Source organism: Homarus americanus, unplaced genomic scaffold (genome assembly GCF_018991925.1).
Source record: "Homarus americanus isolate GMGI-L3 unplaced genomic scaffold, GMGI_Hamer_2.0 scaffold7626, whole genome shotgun sequence".
In the NCBI taxonomy this organism is placed as follows: domain Eukaryota; kingdom Metazoa; phylum Arthropoda; class Malacostraca; order Decapoda; family Nephropidae; genus Homarus; species Homarus americanus.
Genome location: NW_024718273.1, coordinates 17,211,812 through 17,234,187, shown reverse-complemented (window position 1 = coordinate 17,234,187; position 22,376 = coordinate 17,211,812). Strand labels below are relative to the sequence as shown.

The 22,376-nt window shown below is 39.4% G+C and overlaps 1 protein-coding gene and 1 long non-coding RNA gene across 3 annotated transcripts in view; both read right to left on the bottom strand.

Moving 5' to 3' along the window:
* LOC121859493 overlaps positions 1-4,618 on the bottom strand; it is a 65,370-nt gene extending 60,752 nt beyond the window's left edge. For both annotated transcript variants that reach the window (XM_042356335.1, XM_042356334.1), the window contains exon 1: positions 4,566-4,618. In XM_042356335.1, the coding sequence (XP_042212269.1) occupies positions 4,566-4,577 (12 nt within the window). In that variant the 5' untranslated portion in view covers positions 4,578-4,618. The remainder of the gene's footprint in view (positions 1-4,565) is intronic.
* Positions 4,619-8,823: 4,205 nt separating this feature from the next.
* LOC121859492 lies at positions 8,824-17,587 on the bottom strand. The gene is made up of 2 exons (XR_006087656.1): positions 17,091-17,587; positions 8,824-11,757 (listed from the first exon to the last, which is right to left on the bottom strand). It is a non-coding gene; the product is annotated as an uncharacterized LOC121859492 (long non-coding RNA).
* Positions 17,588-22,376: the final 4,789 nt, after the last annotated feature.

Sequence of the window (22,376 nt, the reverse complement as noted above, 5' to 3'; positions counted from 1 at the left end):
ACAATAACCACCACCAACAACAATAATAACAATAATAACAACACCACCAACAACAACAGCAACAATAACAACACCACCACCAACAACAATAATAACAACAATAACACCACCACCAACAACAACAATAACAACAACAACAACAACAATAACAACGCGCCATCACAAATATATGTCAAAAATAAATCGGTCACGCAACCACCCGACTGAAATAACTGGTGTCATGCAAGTGTCGGTCAACAGGTATCAGTCACGTCACCACAACACTCACCAAAAACAAAAAGCCTGAATATAGTTCTATGAGGCTGTAATATTAATGACTTGGATACCTAACCTAACCGAACCTAACCTAACCTAATCTAACCTAACCAAACCTAACCAAACCTAACCAAACCTAATATAACCAAACCTAACCTAATATAACCAAACCTGGCCTAATTTAAGCACACCCAACTTAACCTAACCAATCCTAACCTAACCAAACCTAACCTAACTTAAATCACTCAGAAGTTATATCTCCAACTTCGTCATATTAACAACTCTTAATTAAAAATAATAATAATATATAAAAAAGCTCTCGACAACCACCAATAATCGCATTTTCCTCCCACGACAACCGCCAAAAACCGTATTTTCCTCCTAAGACAACCGCCCAAAACAGCATTTTCCTCCCACGACAACCGCCAAAAACAGCATTTTCCTCCTAAGACAACCGCCAAAAACAGCATTTTCCTCTGGAACCAATAAAGCAAAAAACCGCATTTTCGCCGACAACCGCCAAAACCGCATTTTCCTCTAAGACAACCGCCAAAAACCGCATTTTCCTCCCACGACAGCCGCCCAAAACCGCATTTTCCTCCTCAGGCAACCGCCAAAAAGCCGCATTTTCCTCTAAGACAACCGCCAAAAACCGCATTTTCCTCCCGACAACGCCAAAAACCGCATTTTCCTCTGACCTTCCGCCAAAAACCGCATTTCCTCCTAAGACAACCGCCCAAAACCATTTTCCTCCCGACAGCCACTTAAAACCGCATTTTCACTCCCGACAACCATAACCGCATTTTCGCCTAAGACAACCGCCCAAAACCACATTTTCCTCCTAAGACAACCGCCCAAAACAGCATTTTCCTCCCACGACAACCGCCAAAAACAGCATTTTCCTCCTAAGACAACCGCCAAAAACAGCATTTTCCTCCTAAGACAACCGCCAAAAACCACATTTTACTTAATTCGACAAGTTATATTTTCCTCTAAGAAACTAAGCCGCCGCCAACATGAGGGAACTTAACATAGAAGTGTATAAAGTTGTGGGGGAGGAGTGAGGCAAGAAGCTGTGGTAAAGTTGATCCAAGATGAGATGAAGTCACCCCCCTCCCCCCATTCAACCTCACCCCCCATTCCAACCTCACCCCCCACCTTCAACCTCCACCTAACCTCTCCCTTGCACCTCTCTCTACATCACTCTCCTCAGCACCTTCCCTCACACCCCTTTCCCCTCCCTCCACCCCCCTCCCCTCTCCCCTCTCCCTCCCTCCCCAATATACAAATCCTATTCTGATACGAAGGTTCGGCAGTGTGTATCGCCTTGAGCTGCCTGGTGATGGTGGTGATGGTTGTAGTAGTGGTGATAGTGGTGGTGGTAGTGTTAATAGTGGTAGTAGTGGTGCTCACATCTACAAGGCAAATAGCGACCTTCACACACACACACACACATATATATATATATATATATATATATATATATATATATATATATATATATATATATATATATATATATATATATATATATATATGTGTGTGTGTGTGTGTGTGTGTGTGTGTGTGTGTGTGTATTATGCTGTGTTTATATATATGTCAATCTGTGTCTGTGTGTTTGCGTATGATCGTGGGTTCCAGTGTATGTATGTTCGTAGGTGTATCTATGTATGTATGTATGTTTGTATGTATGAGTCTCGGTGTGTATTCATGTTTGTAAATTCCATAAATCTTGCAAAAAAAATGAACAAGTTGCATATTTTTAGTTCAGAGAGAGAGAAGGGGGGAAGGGAGGGAGACAGCAACTAACGTCCCTCCCAGAAGTATATAAATAACAGCAGTTGTGTCTCAGAAATAGTAAGAAAATTTTTACACGAATGAAATTTACATCTTTGGTTTTAACATTCGCGAAATTTTTCGGGGGAATATTTGACGATTTATATTTTTGGCGATCGGGATGTTCAGATGTTTTATTATTGTTATTATTATCATTATTAATATTGTTATTAGTAGTAGTAGTAGTAGTGGGAGTAACTATTATTATTATCATATAGTTGCAGAAGATAATAAAACAATAATAATGGTTGCCCCTCGTGTAACTAGGATGGCCACCTTGGCATGAATTTGTTTAAGGTGTAGACTCCACTGGCTAAACATTACCCCGGAACACGATCCTCAAATCCATTAACTTCCAGGTTCCCAATTACTGCTGGGTAGACAGAGGCAAATGGCGTTAAGAAACTTTACCCTGCTCGGGGATCGTACCCGGGTCCGCTTGCTTGCAAGGCTAGCATGCTGACCATTACACCACAGGTCGCCATAGTTGCAGAAGACACACGCACACACACCTCCTAGTACTATCATTATCAGATACAGTAAACAGTCTCAATATATATATATATATATATATATATATATATATATATATATATATATATATATATATATATATATAAGTGTATAGCATATATATCTCCTCGCTACATTAAGCTCTGTAATAATTACTGACCATTAACCTTAAGACCCAACAAATATGGTGTAATATAACCCGTGACACAATAGGAGGAGGTCTGGATGAAGAGGAAGAGGAGGTGGAGGGAGGGTGGATGAGGGAGGGTGGATGGGGAGGGTGGATGAGGAGGGGTGGATGAGGAGGGTGGATGAGGGAGGGTGGATGAGGAGAAATTGGATGAGGAGGGGTGGATGAGGAACGAGGGGAGGAGGAGAAGTAAGAGAGAGGGGAGGAGGAGGAAGAGTGGGTGACAGGAGAGGAGGAGTAACGGAGAGGAGAGGAGTAAGAGAGATGAGAACAGAGGAGGGGTAGGGGAGAGGAGAGGTGAAGTGAGGGAATGGGAGGAGGTGAAAGAGGAAGAGTGGAGCTGATGGGGTAGAGGAAGGGTAAAGGAGACTTGATACTTACCCTTATTTCACCTGAAGATTAACCACCCTAATGCTACCTTGGGGAGTTATATTAGGTTAGGTTAGGTTAGGTTAGGTTGGGGTGGAGATACATCAGGCTATCCCACTCAAGTATCTATTCAAATCTAACTTACACTTCACACTTCCCAACGCAACTGCATCTCCCCACTCATACCTCCATTCTCTTCCCAAACCAATACTCACTGTACTTCCTAAAATCTAAACAGCACACTCAAATAAACTATCACGCAATCTAAATTATAAACAACGACATCCTTACTACATTATTACCAGTTATATTCACCCCTACATTAATATTCCCTGTTGATTAAATTTCATAAAAAAATAATAATTATCCTGTTTGTTTAAAAATAGAAGTAATAAAAAAATCACTCCCTCCCACACACACACGCACACACACACGCACACACACACACGCACACACACACACACTTCTATTACTGGCCCATCACGCTGTTAAATAAATAGTGTTAACTTTGAGACAAATATCATTATTATTATGCAGCCAAAAATATGAAATTTCAAGTATAATTTATTAATCTATTCAAGCATTTATTATCTTCATAACCAATATTGGCTCAATTTCCATAGGCTGGTAATATTTCGCAACATTATACCAGTATGTATTGAAATTTCTTATTTGTGAATCATATGTCGTTGTTATAGTAATTTCAAATCGTCTGTATCGATTAGGAATACAAGTATATAAAATAATGTGTCATTAGAATTTATCTCAACCCGTACTATGATCGCTAATGCTGCGTGAACAAACTTTTTAATTCCTATGTTAACTAATGAAGGAGACTGGTAGCTGTCACACATGTAGACAAAACCACATAACTGTCCAACATCGTTACTTCAAGCCCAGATGGTCTACGCTTTAGCTACACTTGGTAATCCACGAGAATACCACCAATTTATGTGTTTATTTCAAAGGTAATATGAGTTTTTTATATATTTTTTATTTGTTCTAATGTAAATATACAGTAACGTCATTTGTGTTTTTCCCGTGTAGCTGTCTGATGGACACTATCTCTTAAGGAAGAAGTATCTAATGCAAAATCAACTTGTTATCTGGCCAGGAATAAGGATGTAGCATGTGCAAGTCCTTTCGTCTTACATTAATGAAATACAAATTAACACTGCAATTAGCAAGAGGAATACTTCCCATAATGATGCATGTATAGTATTGATAATTCCGTTCAAACTTTTCTTCGGTGCAACACTCTCCATTCTACGACAGAAATTACTGCTGTTTTGGGGTCAGCATCACACTTGTCACCCTTCAACCTCTCCAGCAAGACAACAAGCTAATCATCGTCAATCATCCACAGTAACTGAACTAATAGAAGGAGAGTTGTACTGCTTACTTGATGCACCATGCCACCGAGCGTCCCCGCCTACACTGGCACGTCGTCTGCTGCACAACAACCTGACAAGAGACGCCACGGAAGCGCTACCTGAGGGTTGCCAGCGGTGTCTATCTCACTACTGGTTCTCGTAATAAGCAACAACGCGATACTGATGCTTATGATGATCATGATACATAATTGTATTGGGTGATGACAGCTACGATAACTAATATTATATAACTACAAAAGCTGTAGGCCATTGAATATACAATACAGTAAGTCGAGAGAAAATCAATATGAACTGGAGCACCAAATGAGAATATGCGGGAGTCTAAGGTGAATGCGGCATTCCCCTCATTTCATTGGTATATTTTGCTGAACAATTATGCACATAAAACAGCACATGTAAAGAAATGTATTATTTTCTCCCACTGTTTGCTCTATAATGATGCTCAATATACCATAAACGACCATGCAGAAAATCAAACAATACGATAGAATGATTAGTTTCATACAAAGCCTAACCTGACCTAACCTACTGTAGGTATAATTTGTTTAGCTTTGGTGGGAACGACGTCTTAAATGAAACAGAAAATTCTATCTTATACAAATATTTTTTAAATAAGTTATGGCAATAAAAAAGAAGAATTTATCCCTCTTTGGCGAAAGCGTTGCCTTTTAAACTTTAATCGAGCCATTATCCCTATTGTGCGTGACACGTTATACTAAATAGGGATAATCGCCAATTAAGTTTTAAAAAACATTTTATTATTTTTCGAAAAAGGGAGTATTTTGGTTTTTATTGAAATAGCTTAATGGAAATTAATTTGCATATGATTAACAAATCTTTCATTTAAGACGAATGTAGGGTAGTTTAGGTTATGTAAGAAATTATTCCTTTATAATTATTTATTGTGATTATCTACATGTGTTTGAAGAAGGTAGACAGCGAAGCACCCAATCTAACCTAACCAAACCAAACCTAACTAAATTTACCCGAACTTACCTTAACCTTAAACACAATAATAATATAACGATACTTATACTTAATTTCCTCATCAATCTAAGCATATCCAACTATCCATTGTTCAGAATAAAAATATGAAAAATTACTCGTCAAATTTCTTACAAATTTACTCACAACTCCGTAACGAAAAGTAAAAATAGATTTGCCTCTTGTGAGTAAGAAAGGCGTCAATGACATAGCATTTTGTGATGTCAGGAGATAATGATAGTTTATGGACCTATTATAACCGGTAATAATATACAGTTAAGAACTTCCGCGAAGGGTCTTTGAATGCTGTGTGAAGTCTGGTATAAAATCTGTTGTTTTGTTGTTGTGTTGTGTGACCTGTGTTGTGTAGCTCTCCGTGACGTGTGTTGTGTGACGTGTAAGCTCTCCGTGGCGCGTATTGTGTGACGTGTAAGCTCTCCGTGGCGTGTGTTGTGTGACGTGTAAGCTCTCCGTGGCGTGTGTTGTGTGACGTGTAAGTTCTCCGTGACGTGTGTTGTGTGACGTGTAAGTTCTCCGTGACGTGTGTTGTGTGACGTAAGCTCTCCGTGACGTGTGTTGTGTGACGTGTAAGCTCCGTGGCGTGTGTTGTGTGACGTGTAAGCTCTCCGTGACGTGTGTTGTGTGACGGTAAGCTCTCCGTGACGTGTGTTGTGTGACGTGTAAGTTCTCCGTGACGTGTGTTGTGTGACGTGTAAGCTCTCCGTGACGTGTGTTGTGTGACGTGTAAGCTCTCCGTGGCGTGTGTTGTGTGACGTGTAAGCTCTCCGTGGCGTGTGTTGTGTGACGTGTAAGCTCTCCGTGACGTGTGTTGTGTGACGTGTAAGTTCTCCGTGGCGTGTGTTGTGTGACGTGTAAGTTCTCCGTGACGTGTGTTGTGTGACGTGTAAGTTCTCCGTGACGTGTGTTGTGTGACGTGTAAGTTCTCCGTGACGTCTCCTGTGTTGTGTGGACGTGCGTTGCTTGTCGTGGTGCATAATTCACTCTGCCTCTTGTCCGTAGGTGTATGACATTTCTAGTAGGCGTGTTAGACACTTCTAGTTATAAATATGTTAAGATTATAGCCTGGTAGTGACCCTGATCCTCTCTGTCTCTCTGTCCCTCTTCCCCTTTCTGTCTCTTTCACCCTCTCTCTACCTCTGTTTATTTCACCTTAAGATTGATCACCTTAACACTAACCTAAGCTATCCTGAACCTAACACTGACTTAACACTAACCTAACACTGACCTAACACTGACCTAACCCATTTTATCCTAACCTAACACTGACCTAACCCATTTTATCCTAACCTAACACTGACCTAACCCATTTTATCCTAACCTAACACTGACCTAACCCATTTTATCCTAACCTAACACTGACCTAACCCATTTTATCCTAACCTAACACTGACCTAACCCATTTTATCCTAACCTAACACTGACCTAACCCATTTTATCCTAACCTAACACTAACCTAACCCATTTTATCCTAACCTAACCCATTTTATCCTAACCTAACACTGACCTAACCCATTTTATCCTAACCTAACACTATCCTAACCTAACACATTTTATCTTAACCTAACACTGACCCATTTTATCCTAACCTAACCCCAGCCTAACTTAATCTAACTGCCCAAGTAACGTTCGGGTGTTTGACCAATCAGGTGCAAATAAAACCATTGCGGAGGAGGTGGGAGAGGAGGGGAGGGGGGAGGGGAGGGGGAGAGGAGGGGGAGGGGAGGGGCGGGACTAATCTTCATGTGATCCGAAACTCATTAATCTAATTACATACCCCCTCCCCCCTCTCAGTTTGTATATAGCTTTGACCTCCATCGTCTCCTTGACCCCTGAGTTACTCTACAAAATTAATCGAATTCCTCCCAGCCAACACTTAACACACACACACACACACACCTGTCAATTTTCACTAAAGAAATCTGTAATCTCTTTTAGGATTCACTTGAAGATTAGACACCCTAATGTTACCTGGGGGTTAGGTAAGGTTAGATTAGCTTAGGTTAGATTAGGTCAGAGTTAGGTTGGATTTGGGTAAGGTTAGTTTCGATTAGGTTAGGTTAGATTAATTTAGGTTAGATTAGGTTAGTGTTAGGTTAGGTTAAGTTAGCGTTAGATTAGGTTAGGTTATGCCTACACTTGCTGGAACGACAATGAGAACCGTGTGCTAGGTGAAGGGCTCAAGGGAGTCTGACCTTTGACCTGCGTTTATGATAATTAAGCTCTTATGAGACTAATACCAGGAGCAACTTTTATAGTAATTGATTTTATTACTTACACTCACACACGAATACAAACACTCATGTACGTGCACACACATACATACACACGCACAAGAACACTCAGATAAACTCGCACGGACAGAAACTCATACTGTACACACGCACACAAGAGGCGGCTCCTCCCTCACCCGGCACCTGGCTCTGACGTCACACACTCACTCTCCCCAAACATTCATCTAGATTAAATTAAATTCCATGATAACATTACCGAGACATCTAAGGCAACATGGGGATAATCCCTTTGTACTTATGTATAATTCAGTGTACAGGTTTTTTAAATGTGTGATGATTATGATAATGTAATCACTAAATAAACTATCTTCTCTTGAGCGGGTTCACGAATTTCAGAATGAACGTTACGACTCCTGTTGTCTCGGTAGAATTGTCAAAATCCTTCGTCTGTTGTCATATTGTTAAGGAATTTGGTATATATATTTTTTTGAGTGACTGGTTACAAATTTCCTGGCGGGTAATTCCCATTTTCAACACGCGCACTGCCGTATATAAAAACTGGCCAGTCAGCACCTCACCATCTTCAACACATTAATTACCATTAGTTTAATTTATTGCCGAATCATGTGAAGATTAGACACCCTAGCTTATTTCAACCTAACGCTGCATCGGCGGGATTAGATTAAGTTATTGTTGGTTAGTGCAGTTTGGCTTTATTATGTTACCTTAAGTTAGATTAGATTAGGTTACGATTGATTAGGTTAGATTAGCGTTAGGGTAGGTTAGCGTTAGGTTGGGTTAGGTTAGGTTAGGTTAGGTTAGGTTAGCGTTAGGGTAGGTTAGCGTTAGGTTGGGTTAATCTTAAGATGAAATAAACTGGGGTGACTAATCTAGCATACGTGTCGCCAGCCTCCGTGTTTACCAAGTAGTATGTACATTATGTGTGGGGTGGTGCATAAGGCGGGCCAGCAGTAGCCCAGCCCAACTCCCTCAAATATCAAAAGTAGCAGAGACAACAACACACTTGCCATTCATCATAAGAATTTTATTAAAACAAAATATCCATCAGACACTTAAACAAAGAACCACCAGGAGGCAGAACACAGTAAATGTGGTTGAATCATAAATAATAAATATTTTTTTGGTTAACAATTGTCCATCAGAGCAGACTAATGTTTACACACTGGTTATTAATGTAATGTAATATGGTGGTGACGAGGCTATCTGTGTTTAGAACAATAAATAAACTATCAAGTGTTTGTTCTTAATGTAAACGACACATACAACATTTCAGAAAGAAAAACACGTGTATATGAAACAGAATAAACAAATTGTGCATGATTTTTTTCCCTCATTTATCTCCAACAAGCAAAGAACATGTCAGATGTTGTAAAAGCAATCCAAACTTTATTTTAAGTTTTACCCTGTTGATGAAAAGCAGATTATTTTCTCCTTTATAATAATAGTGACGACTCTAAGATAAAGTATCACAGCCTATTAGGTTTTAAGTTTATCTCATCGTGGTCTAGACACACACACACACAACACCAGCATGTGGGCGGGTCTCCTCACCATCACGGTTATCACCAGCAGTACACAAGAAGCACCATCGTCTTATTGTCTAGCTAACACAGTCGTCACCTCACAGCCTGTAACTCAACTCACTCACCACAACGATGCTAATATCTGCCTCAGTTACCGCACTCAACTAGTTCCTCACACTGAAGACTCGACCGTCCCTCATATAAATGGTCAAATCGTCACCTTATTGTCTAACTTTGAACAGACATTTTTCTCTACTGACTAAATTCCTGTCGCTGAAGAAGAAGAAGAAGCATCAAGGACACGAGACAAAGACAAGAAGCATTAGTCACCTAGGCTGGTCAGTCAAGGAGGACCAGCGGGAGACGCAGCAGAGTAGACAGTGAAGGCACTGAAGGGGAAGCACAGAAACCTACCTAAACTAACTCCTGTTAATATGTTTGGCAGGAAGTTCAAACGTGGCTTTATGAGTATGAAATAAATATATGCTAGTGTAAGCTCGACTAGTGTAATAAAACATTTACCTCTCATTAATGCTGTAACAACAGGATGGTTCTGGTAGAGCAATAACTTGTGCAGTGAACATTTCAGTTAAATTTAAGAAACTTGTGATGACATACATTTGTGTTTTTCAGTTAATACTGACTCTCAATACACATCTTCCAAAGAAACACTCAATAACAAAACAAACGTCTTTATTGCCTTTAGTAGTTTCAGTTTTTTCTTCGACGGAATTCAACATTATTACGTGAATTGTGATCCAACACCCGACTGTAAACAATGACGGCTCGTTCACTTCAGGTTATCACTTTGATAAACCACAATAATAATACCGACTAAAATACTGGTCGTGCTTTCTCAAGTCTTCAATTACAAAGACGATTATGTTAATAATTTGAATATCTGAATGCAGAAGAATTTTTCAAACTCAGTGCTCAAAATACAGAAACGACGACACTCAAAAAACATTAAATTTCCTTAAAAACATCATATTAGTTATTTACAAATTACCAGAATTATAATAACATCTTAAAATACAATAAAAACACAACCGGGAAGGCTGTGGAGGGTCGAGTGACAAGATTATTTATTTACATTAAATATATCCCGTAAAAAAAACTTTGGCTTCCTAATTCACATCTTCCGCGTGACGAAGGAGGGAAGTGATCGTTGTGTTTGAGAACATCCATATGAGGTAGTCGGGTGAAGTGAGATCAATGTACGTAGTGTAAATGACGCAATAAACTTGGTGGGGGGTGTCTGGGTGTGCAGGTGAGGAGGGCTGCTGTTACCATTTTCTACAGGACGTCTTCTTAATTAAGGTCGATGCGTTAAAGGTTTGTGGACAATTTGACGTCACCGATTCAGCTGGGGTCGTCGATGAAATATGAAGCCCGCAGCCCGCTAAAGTTGTCTGTTACATGTAGTCATTTTCTGGCTGACGTTTGAGTATCTATCATACAGTTGTGAGCGATCTGAAAACGTCGTTTAGCTGAAGACGCCGGTTAGCTGAAGACGCCGGTTAGCTGAAGACGCCAGTTAGCTGAAGACGTCGTTTAGCTAAAGACGTCGTTTAGCTATAGACGCCGGTTAACTGAAGATGTCGGTTAGCTGAGACGTCGTTTAGATGTCTACATACTGAGGTGGTCGACTAGCTGAGGTCGTGAATGGTGAGCGCCTTTTCCTCGGTGACGTTGTTCTTGGTGCTGACGTTGGGCATCTCCTTACAGCGACTGACCAGGTACTTCACCAGCCAGTAGGTGGCCGTCATGAGCTTGGACAACACCGTCACCATCAGACCAAAAGCCCCGGAGAGGAAGACGGTAAGGTCATGGAGGAGGGTAGCCATCATGTTGCCCAGGCCGAGGTTGGCGCCCTCCACGACCAGGCCCACCACCCGCTGGCCAAACGACACCACCATGTTCCAACCTTGCGTCCACAGCCAATCGTTCTTCACCAGGATGGTCTTGATGGTGGTGATGACGATGGTGATGGCCACCTTGAGCACCGTCAGCACCACCAACACCAACGTCCACAGCAGCGTCGTGAAGTTCATGGTGGCCGGATCCTACACCACGTCTCATGCAGTAGCAACAGCCGTTACAGGCACACACCTACACACAAAAGTCTCCCTCACTCACTGTCATCACGTAATTAATAAAATCTTCAATACCTCATAAGTAGCCACACGACTTTATTTTTTTTTATTTCAGTCACATTTATTTCAGGTGTATTGTTTATGTACACGTGTAATATTGTGGTTTTTCCCTTCCATTGTTCTTTTCACCGGGTATCACATTCTTACTCGAGCGCCGTCGTGTTGTTTACCTCCTTCTGAAGACTTTGTTTTACTAGATGATCGCCACCACTACCTCTGTCGTCCTCACGTCTGGGTATACTAAGTCATGTTGAGGAATTTTGTCTGAAATGAAAAATAGAAATATTATCATACAGTAAAAATATATCGTACTTGAACAAGAATACCATCCAATTAACACGCGGTAAGTACTAGTAACTACTAGGGTTGGAGTAATTGTATTTATAATTTAATTGAAACTTAATTACAAGAAAATGGGAATTGTAATTGTAATTTGAAAAGTTATCAGTTAATTGTAATTATAATTGTAATTTAAATGAAAATCATTTAATTGTAATTATGAACTCAGTTCCCCGAGCATTCAAGGAAAAGTCAAGAAAGTGGTTGAAGCTTTTGACGTGTCCCTGCCAAGTTTCTACGTGGATCAGGAACTAACAGGAGGTGACCCCAACATCCTTGAAGTAGATATTAACTTGGAAGATATTCTGTCATTCCTCCCTCAAAGAATGGGTTGCTTTACACACATTCAGCAACTGTGTGTGAAGGATGGGTTTACTCATCTAGATGCTAAAACTTCACTTCTGTCATCAACACTTCAGAAAGTTGCATCCTTGGTCAACTCAATTCGAAAGTCAACAGTAGCTGCTCTATACCTTCGATCTAAAGGGATTGTTCTCCAGACACAAAATGTGACGCGATGGAATTCACAACTGAAAATGGTGAAATCTTTACTCAAGAATTCTGTCGAGGTGAACACTGCAGTTGATCTTCTGTCCCAGAGAGAGAAGGAAAAATCTGATACCAATGGAGATTTCTGCCTTGAAGGAGCTTGTCAGTGTCCTCGAACCTTTTCAAGAGGCCATGGAAGTTGTGGAGGGGCAGAAGAAGGTAACCATATCTGCCATTGGACCAGTAATTCAGGGACCTAAACATTCACTGGGGCATCTACTGAGATCTTTGTCTTCCAACAACAGCCAATTGCAGTACTGTGAACCTTTGGCTAGAGTCCTGCTGGAGTCTGTGAAGAAAAGGTTGGACCCATACATAGAAATGAGGGATGTTCGAACAGCGGCTTTTCTGGATCCTAGGTTCAAACTGGACTGGCCGTCGTCACAGGAGCAGAAGGACCAGGTACTGACTGATAACAAGGAAATGTTGGAAGAATCGGAGGCAATTCAGGGGGGATCCACAGAGGAAGAAAATGACAAAGATGATCGAGCAGAAGGATTACCTGAATAAAAAAGACCCAGACTTTTCTCCTTCATACCACCATCTTCAACTAGGCCACAAAATCAACGAGGACCCGAGGGAAATACACTGAGTCTGTTGTTGAAGCAATATGTGGAAGAAGGAACTATCCCATTTTCAAGTAATCCAATGGTCTACTGGAAAGAAGTGTCCCCAACCTTGCACCCACTGAAGAACCTGGCAAGGGAGCTGATGGGGTGTACTGCAACAGGGCCCAACTTGATGTGGCTCCTTTCCTGTCATTGTTAATGATAAAGTGTAATGGTGAATTATTTTAAAAACTCGCAGCTTTGTAAATATTATGTGTAACTTGCAGTATACATGGACTGCACTGAAATTTTGATAGCCTATGTCTGCCTTTTTCACAATAGTTTTAAGTGAAAAATATTCATCAATACGGATTTAGCCCTTAGGACGGTTTTCTTTTCAAAGGGTGAGCTAGAATGTGGAAACTTGAAATTGTAATTGAAATTATAATGTAATTTAACATTTGAAATATAATTATAATTGTAATTGTAATAAAAAATGCAGACAAGTATTTGTATTTGTAATTGTAATTGATTTAAAAAGGTATAATTACTCCAACCCTGGTAACTACTACTACTACGAATAATACCTAAATTAATAATAATACTTCTAGTAATTATAATGTTATCAATCAAAGCTCAGTCACAAGGTACTCAGGTGACGTAAGAGAGATAAAACATTAAAGGTACTGAGAGAAACAAAAGACATTAGATTGAGGAGCACGTGTCAAACTTAAGAGTACAGTATACATAATGAATCCGTCTACACAACACATACAGTATACATAATGAATCCGTCTACACAACACATACAGTATACATAATGAATCCGTCTACACAACACATACAGTATACATAATGAATCCGTCTACACAACACATACAGGATACATAATGAATCCGTCTACACAACACATACAGGATACATAATGAATCCGTCTACACAACACATACAGTATACATAATGAATCCGTCTACACAACACATACAGGATATATAATGAATCCGTCTACACAACACATACAGTATACATAATGAATCCGTCTACACAACATACAGGATATATAATGAATCCGTCTACACAACACATACAGGATATATAATGAATCCGTCTACACAACACATACAGGATATATAATGAATCCGTCTACATACATAATGAATCCGTCTACACAACACATACAGGATATATAATGAATCCGTCTACACAACACATACAGGATATATAATGAATCCGTCTACACAACACATACAGGATATATAATGAATCCGTCTACACAACACATACAGGATATATAATGAATCCGTCTACACAACACATACAGGATATATAATGAATCCGTCTACACAACACATACAGGATATATAATGAGATCCGTCTACACAACACATACAGGATATATAATGAATCCGTCTACACAACACATACAGTATACATAATGAATCCGTCTACACAACACATACAGGATATATAATGAATCCGTCTACACAACACATACAGGATATATAATGAATCCGTCTACACAACACATACAGGATATATAATGAATCCGTCTACACAACACATACAGGATATATAATGAATCCGTCTACACAACACATACAGGATATATAATGAATCCGTCTACACAACACATACAGGATATATAATGAATCCGTCTACACAACACATACAGGATATATAATGAATCCGTCTACACAACACATACAGGATACATAATGAATCCGTCTACACAACACATACAGTATATATAATGAATCCGTCTACACAACACATACAGGATATATAATGAATCCGTCTACACAACACATACAGATACATAATGAATCCGTCTACACAACACATACAGTATACATAATGAATCCGTCTACACAACACATACAGTATACATAATGAATCCGTCTACACAACACATACAGTATACATAATAAATCCACACACACATACAGTATACATAATGAATCCGTCTACACAACACATACAGTATACATAATGAATCCGTCTACACAACACATACAGGATACATAATGAATCCGTCTACACAACACATACAGTATACATAATGAATCCGTCTACACAACACATACAGTATACATAATGAATCCGTCTACACAACACATACAGTATACATAATGAATCCGTCTACACAACACATACAGTATACATAATGAATCCGTCTACACAACACATACAGTATACATAATGAATCCGTCTACACAACACATACAGTATACATAATGAATCCGTCTACACAACACATACAGGATACATAATGAATCCGTCTACACAACACATACAGTATACATAATGAATCCGTCTACACAACACATACAGTAATGAATCCGTCTATACATACAGAATCCGTCTACACAACACATACAGTATACATAATGAATCCGTCTACACAACACATACAGTATACATAATGAATCCGTCTACACAACACATACAGTATACATAATGAATCCGTCTACACAACACATACAGTATACATAATGAATCCGTCTACACAACACATACAGTATACATAATAATGAATACCGTCTACACAACACATACAGTATACATAATGAATCCGTCTACACAACACATACAGTATACATAATGAATCCGTCTACACAACACATACAGTATACATAATGAATCCGTCTACACAACACATACAGTATATAGGCTATATATATATATATATATATATATAAACACACAAAAAACACAAACGAAAAACATACACGATATACAAAGTTAAATGAACACACATACACTTTCGTAATGACAAATACACACACACACAAACATATACTCTACTGTATGTACATACATTCACACTAGTCAAAAGTTACACCTTGTGGGGAGGGTACCTGGAGGAGGAGGACGGTACCTGGAGGAGAAAGACTGTACCTGGAGGAGAAAGACTGTACCTGGAGGAGAAAGACTGTACCTGGAGAAGGACGGTACCTGGGCAAAAGGAGAGTACAGTCGTTGTCTCGTCAGAAGTCCTACACACACACATTAGGTGAGCACAGTATAGGTGTGTCCCCCTACATGGAAGACTTGGGTTAGGTCAGGTTAGGTTAGGTTTTGTTTGGTTAGGTTTGGTTAGGTTAGGCTTCGTTACGTTATTGTTAAGTTAGCATTAAGGTACGTTAGCGTTAGATTAGGTCAGGTTAGATTAGCATTAAAGTTAGGTTAGCGTTAGGTCAGGTTAGTGTTAGGGTGGTTAATCTTCAGGTGATTCCAAGACATCTCTCCCCTCCAAGTATGAAGTGTGGAGGACCAAGCATACAAAGGCTGGTCGATGACGCCACAGTTCACCCCCAGCTGGCCAAACACAACAAAAGTGCCACCTGAATGACAGATGTTTGAGGGTTTTTGAAAGTCCTGAAATTTTGGTTCATCTCTCACAGTAACAACTTCCCAACCGAGTTATTTATTTAGGGATATTATTGTGCAGAAATGGATAAAAGTTTGTTTATGTTTCTTTTTATTATAAGCCAGTTAATCAGTCAGACGTAAACAATAACAACCAAAGTGTGTGTCCCAACTTATCAATTATTGCTCGGGGCGACAACAGGACCTTGGCACACTAAAGAACTCTTATCATTTTACGGGAATATCTTAGTGTTCATTAAAGTCCAAATGGTGAATACTTAGGTGCTTCAACTGGCATCTATAGCAAGTCACTCTTTTAAAATTAAAATACCAAAAAGAATAAAAATTAACACCTTTATTCACTTAAGTTTCCCCTGTCTTTGTTGGAAGGGCGTAGTGGTAGAGGGATAGAATAAGAGAAAACTGATTTGGTGAACAACAGAAAACGTTGCTCATATTAATCGATTTCAGTAAATTTGTCACTGGAACAATTGAATCAAGTTAAACAGTCTTAATAAACACAGTTATGAGACACAGACGTCACTCTGGTCACTGACACTTCACTAGTAACACGAAGAACAACACTGACTCCTCCGACATGTTGAAGAGGGTAACTTTATCCCCACGGTTGCCAAGACCTCCACAGCTGCCAGTGTTTGATCACGTGACAACACCGGTCTCCGCCCGTGACTGACGGCTCTTTAACACAAGCACCTATCTCACGAAGTATACCACTACTGAGGCCGAATGCCACTTTTCCACCAGGCCACACCACAATCCGTCACTACTCACACCCGCTATAGCCGTGACAACGATGTGGTCACTCACAGGAGACAGCCAGGAGCAGTGTTGCCGCCTCCACGTGTGCCAGCCGACTGCATCAGTGTCGCAGCCCCACATGCTATATTCCCACCATTCATTCCTTGGTCGATAACAGGGATTTACCATCAGCACTCTCTTACACTTCCACCAAACGATCACACACCTTAACAGCTACCATAATCGATCAAATCAAAATTGGACGTTTCTATCTCAAATTTCACCCCTAACCCACTTGTTCCTGGAGGTATCATCCACTTTTATGAAAACCTTATCGATTCTCTTGCTTGATCGTTTTGTTCCGCTGTAAACCTCAGACTCTTCACTATTCTCTCCGGTATATCACATGACAACACACGTGGCTTGTATAAGTACTGTATAACCAAGCCTCGGGGTTATACTGAGCATGAATCTATCACTGGTAATGTATGAGGATAGAATACAACACTCAATACACCAATAATACAATAAATCTGGAATCCAAGACTATATTTCACTGTAATATGTAATAACCAAGCCAGACATAATGAATCTATCAATGTGGTAGTGAATGAGGACAAAATACAACATTTATACACCAGTCACACAATAGATTAGGATGTAGTTTACTGTCAATGTTATAATAAAACCCCGACTTTAGGGTGGAGGATATGAGTGGGTGAGGTGGGTGAGGGATCCCCTTGAATGGCTCACGTGTATACATGCGCGTTGCTGTCCTGCTGACCCACACACACACACACACACACACACACACACACACACCACTTCCAACGTGACAATCGTGACACCACACTCACAACTCATAGCAACTCCCTCCACCACATCTGCCCCCCACCCCCCCCACATACCCCCACCCCCCCCACATAATATTTTCCTATTGTGACTCGATATTATTGTTCATGGAGTGTAGTGCAGCAGCTCTCCCCTCCTCCTCCTCCTGCCCCACTCCCCCTCACAGATCACCCCTCTCTGAATACAGTTTAAAGATAGCATTACATAGCATGACGCAGGTGATAGGTTAAAAATAGAACTAGCCTGTAGACTTTTCTTTAATATTGAAAGGTCACTCCCTGGATGTACGTATGTTAGTGTTATGTATATGTCAGCTCTATAACATTTTAATAAGAGGTGGCTGAGAGAGAGAGAGAGAGAGAGAGAGAGAGAGAGAGAGAGAGAGAGAGAGAGAGCACAGTCTGTTTGTGTCTAATGTGGCAATGTTACGTGTTCGTTGCCTTATTGTTGAACACGCAAAATGTCTCCCTCTGTATTGTTGAACACTGGCGATGTTTATATGTAAGTTCTATGATGTTGAACACTGGTGATGTTTATAGTCTGTACCATAATGTTAAACACTGGTTATGTTTATAGTCTGTACCATAATGTTAAACACTGGTGATGTTTATAGTCTGTCCCATAATGTTAAACACTGGTGATGTTTATAGTCTGTCCCATAATGTTAAACACTGGTTATGTTTATAGTCTGTACCATAATGTTAAACACTGGTTATGTTTATAGTCTGTACCATAATGTTAAACACTGGTGATGTTTATAGTCTGTCCCATAATGTTAAACACTGGTTATGTTTATAGTCTGTACCATAATGTTAAACACTGGTTATGTTTATAGTCTGTACCATAATGTTAAACACTGGTGATGTTTATAGTCTGTCCCATAATGTTAAACACTGGTTATGTTTATAGTCTGTACCATAATGTTAAACACTGGTTATGTTTATAGTCTGTACCATAATGTTAAACACTGGTGATGTTTATAGTCTGTCCCATAATGTTAAACACTGGTTATGTTTATAGTCTGTACCATAATGTTAAACACTGGTTATGTTTATAGTCTGTACCATAATGTTAAACACTGGTGATGTTTATAGTCTGTACCATAAAACACTGGTGATGTTTATATGTTTATAGTCTGTACCATAATGTTAAATTATGTTTATAGTCTGTACCATAATGTTAAACACTGGTGATGTTTATAGTCTGTACCATAATGTTAAACACTGGTGATGTTTATAGTCTGTTCCATAATGTTGAACACTGGTATGTTTATAGTCTGTACCATAATGTTAAACACTGGTTATGTTTATAGTCTGTACCATAATGTTAAACACTGGTGATGTTTATAGTCTGTCCCATAATGTTAAACACTGGTATGTTTATAGTCTGTCCCATAATGTTAAACACTGGTATGTTTATAGTCTGTACCATAATGTTAAACACTGGTGATGTTTATAGTCTGTCCCATAATGTTAAACACTGGTCATGTTTATAGTCTGTTAATGTTAAACACTGGTCATGTTTATAGTCTGTCCCATAATGTTAAACACTGGTCATGTTTATAGTCTGTCCCATAATGTTAAACACTGGTGATGTTTATAGTCTGTCCCATAATGTTAAACACTGGTGATGTTTATAGTCTGTCCCATAATGTTAAACACTGGTGATGTTTATAGTCTGTCCCATAATGTTAAACACTGGTCATGTTTATAGTCTGTCCCATAATGTTAAACACTGGTCATGTTTATAGTCTGTCCCATAATGTTAAACACTGGTCATGTTTATAGTCTGTCCCATAATGTTAAACACCGGTCATGTTTATATGCCCCATACACTTCTGAAATAAACTAATAGGTAACTTCCTCTTACACAGCCATTCATCTCTTAATTATACTTGTGTCCATGAAGCATGCTGGTTCACAAAGACTAATAACATTTAAGAATTATAATCGTCAACAACCACATACGTCACCTGGTTGGACCGAACTCACTCTCTGTCCCAAGCTGAAAAAATCTAATTCCCTGCTAAAATAAATATATTGGTATTAAGTCATCAGGATTGTAATTTTTTTTTTTTGGGGGGGGGAGGGGCTGGTTCAGAGCGTTGGCTAATGAGTACGTTAGTGTTAGTCACGGCTGCTATTGGCTGCCACATCTTTAATTTATTGAGGTTAATTTTTCATCTAAACACCTGTAAAAACTTCTCAGACTATAGTACTGTGTTATAAACTATTGAGAGGACATTAAAACAATCAAGAACTTATAATACAGAGATCAATTTAGTCCCGAGTAAATAAATCCTTTTATGGCTCATATTGATTTATTTTATCTTTATATTATTGTAGTTAAAAAAAAAATATATATATATATATATATATATATATATATATATATATATATATATATATATATATATATATATATATATATATATATAAATAGTGGTAAAATGCAGCAGTTGTCAGCCACTAAACACAGGATGCTGTCGGAAATTCAAGGTGACCCAGCTCACGCCTCACACTGGCCAGCCCCGTACTACATGACATTTTAAAATCTCCCTTAATCTGATAACAGAGTTTTATGCATGGAGCGAGCTGGTCCCCCTCCCCCCCTCTAGTACAGTATTATATTGATATTATATTATTTTATTAATAACTCACAGCAGGTACTTTGTGGGAAACAATATAAGACCATGGACGATAAATTTTGGTATACGAGGGCTGTCACTAGTCAGACAGAGCATATCGACCCCCACCTGCACAGATAGTTGTTTTAGCTACTTACATGTGTATATATATATATATATATATATATAATTAAAGAAAAAGAAAATCACCTTACCACATTACGCTGAAAAGGTGCACGTATATCTACAATAGAAATAATAACAGAATGTGTTTGTCTGTCTGTCTGTGCCAGTCATAAGTCCACAACGGAAGCAATTCGAGTCCTGGGTAATAATGATAATAATAATCATAATGGTTCAGTGCTCATGGTGTTCTCCCTCCTTCAGTCAAGTGTCCGAGGTGTGATTCAGACTGTCAGTGTGGTGAAGATCAGACGTTCTTGGCATTACAGCAAGAGACAGACACTGCCTAAAGTAAGTTTGTTTTTTACACCTCGGGGGTCCAGGGGCGGGATGGGTTAGGTCAGGTCCTTCTGGTTTCTCTGGTTAGGAGGTTTGGCTTGTTAGTTTTTTGTTTTTGTTTTATCCCACAATTTCTTTCTGCTTACCCACTTTGTACAACCAATATTGTTAGTAATTGGGAGTGGGGAGGGAGGGGGGGGGTGATGTCTCCCTAACTATTCATTGCCGCCGGAAATGAAAGTTAAATTCATATGAAACATGATGCAATACTCATTAAAAAAACTATTTTCCGTAGTAATTTCCGTGCATGGCAGCTTCTAAACATTCACCCAACAAACACACAGAACACTAGAGTTTTGGAAGGTGTATCTACTGTTTTTGTCTCTTCGTATGACTTATCATTTTGATTCTCTACTTAATTGACTCAATCTGGTAAAGCGCGACCCTCTCAGAATGTGTCCTGGGTTCAATCCCCGACCAGGAACAGATGTGAGATGGCTGTTATAGAGTGCGACACCCCCTATGGCAGTGGACAGTAAAGGTTATAATAAAGAACAGAACGACCATGAATGGCTAATAAGCTGATAAGTGGTGAAGTTATTAAGAAAATAAGTGTGGTCTTGGTGGGCTAACATACCATCTACTCACCCCCAACACCACCACCATCCCCACACTAGACCATCACTCCTGCCACCACCATCACCACTACTACCACCACCACCCCAGCAGGAAAGACCTTGACGGCACGAGGAAGCTGGTGGCTTAAGTGTCCCTCCGCCATGGTTAATAATCACGTCCACCGTTCTTGTTTCCATGGCTACGGTATGTGAACTATTCCACAGGTGCGTCACTCTCTGCTGTATGTGAAGGAAGACACCATTACATCTCGCCTGTTGGATCAAAGACTTAACCAATTTAACTCTATGATCTCTTGTATGTAGTAGTATCTAACACCTTAAAGAAATGTATGGAGTTTATGTGTCGCTGTTTATAGGATCTTAAGCTCTGGTCAGTTGTTTATTGTTTGAGGAGTGATCAAGATGTTATTCTTTCTGGATATACGAGTGTCTTTTTCCTAGTGGTTATGGCTTTCTTGTAAGTTTAGTCTCTGTTTGTTTACAGTGGGGACATATGAATGATCTACGGAAGGTAATTGAGTTGATTCTCTTGTCTTTATATTCACAGACATGATTATAACTTCTTGGGTCTAGTATAGTTTTTCTTTATCCTTTACTTACAGGTGCCAGGGGAGTGTTGTCGACAGAGTAATCCTGCTCCATATGAACGAGGTTTCCACATGGCTACACCTAACAGCTATTACCAGTCTTACGTGTAGATCATTACATAGTCAGAGATACAATGTCTTAACTCACCATCTT